The sequence below is a fragment of the Penaeus japonicus genome, unplaced genomic scaffold, assembly GCF_977035675.1.
Source record: "Penaeus japonicus unplaced genomic scaffold, GWHDUDI00000001_assembly GWHDUDI00000035, whole genome shotgun sequence".
NCBI classification, from domain to species: Eukaryota; Metazoa; Arthropoda; class Malacostraca; order Decapoda; family Penaeidae; genus Penaeus; species Penaeus japonicus.
This window is the reverse complement of record NW_028234437.1, coordinates 17,716,616-17,718,272: the sequence shown is the minus strand read 5'-3', so window position 1 is coordinate 17,718,272 and position 1,657 is coordinate 17,716,616. Positions and strand designations below refer to the sequence as shown.

Here is a 1,657-nt window from a genome sequence, read left to right as displayed (position 1 = left end):
TAGTTAAGAATTTCTCTCCTCTCTCTCTCTCTCTCTATATATATATATACACATTCACAATTTCTTTTTTTCATAAGTGAAGTTAATTGTGAAAGACAAATTATCCCGCATCTTCTTACAGGCAGCTATCTGCGTGTTCGCCGTCGGCGTCAGCGCACAGGTTGGGCCTTCAGGGATTGTCAGTCCCGATGGGGTGAACACCCAGTTCTCCCACGACTTCGCCAATGACATCGTACTGGTTGGACCCGCTGGCATCGTGACAAAGTCTGGTGCCAACCGTCAGCTTACCCACGGAGAAGCCACCCTTCATGTTGCCACACCAGTTGCTCCCCTTCCCGTGGCTCAGATGGTTTCCCAGCGTGGTGTGATTGGTCACTCTGGTATCGTCCGCCCAGATGGTAATAATGTTCAGTTCACACACGCTCAGGCCGGTAACATCGTGCTGGTTGGCCCATCTGGCATCGTCACGAAGGACGGCTCCAACATCCAGCTGACCGACGATCTCCACTTCGTCCAGAAGCGCGATACCTATGGCCATCTGGTGGGAGCTTCTGGAATCGTCACCTCCACCGGCCAGCTGATCCAGTTCGAACCCGGTGTGACCGTCGTCCAGGCTGGTCCTTCCGGAGTCGTTCTCTCCAACGGAAAGAACATCCAGCTCGCCTTATAAATTATTATTTTTTCACTCTTGTCTCTATGAAAATGTGAGACCTTCGTTTTATAATCAGATGGTGGAGTTGACAAATTCCATGAATACATATTGAATGATTACCAAGCGAATAAAGATTTTTTAAAGAAAATTATATGTATACATTTAATTTTTCGCCATTTTAAAAATGAAACGATTTAACAGATATTTGTTGACATATTTGAAATATCTCACATAAATACCAAGTACTGTTTAATGAATATATGCAATTATAAATATATATACATACATACAAATACACATATAAATGTATATGAATATATATATATATATATATATATATATATACATATATATATATGTATGTATAAACATGCAGCATATATATATGTATATATATGCAAAATATCCGTGTCATCAAAACAAATTGATAATCGTCCCTGTTTACTGGGTAGTCTAAAATAATGATTTGATCAGGCAGGATAAAAACAAACAATAAATCTGAAAGATCGAATTTGTGTTGTAGTATGAGGGATATGGCACTTTCCTCTGTCTTTAGATACCTGCTGTACATCTACGTATTTCTGTCCGTGTATATCCATGTGTTTTGATCTTAGGACAAACACGCACGCTGACAGACACCGAAACGTACACACACATATACATATATACATTATCTATATATCTATATGTATGCATATATAGATATACGCATGTATATGCATATATATGTATATATATATTTATATATATATATATTCATATACATATCTATACACACATTCATATATATGCATATACATATATAAACATAAATGCATGGATACATTCATATGCTGTTTCATTGTGTGCGTTTTTGTTCTTCAAGGTTTATCTGTGTCTGTGCTCGTCCGTGTATGCATATGCAATACATATATATCTGCATCGATATACATGTGTGTGTGTGTGTGTGTGTGTGTATGTATGTGTATCCCTCTCTCTTTCTCTCTCTCTCTATCTCTCTGTCTT

The 1,657-nt window shown here is 38.2% G+C and overlaps 1 protein-coding gene across 1 annotated transcript in view; it reads left to right on the top strand.

Moving 5' to 3' along the window:
• LOC122255050 (uncharacterized) overlaps positions 1–800 on the top strand; it is a 1,041-nt gene extending 241 nt beyond the window's left edge. Inside the window, exon 2 of the mRNA XM_043018995.2 lies at positions 122–800. Coding sequence (XP_042874929.2) covers positions 122–670 — 549 coding nt within the window. The 3' untranslated portion in view covers positions 671–800. The remainder of the gene's footprint in view (positions 1–121) is intronic.
• The last annotated feature ends 857 nt before the right edge of the window (positions 801–1,657 follow it).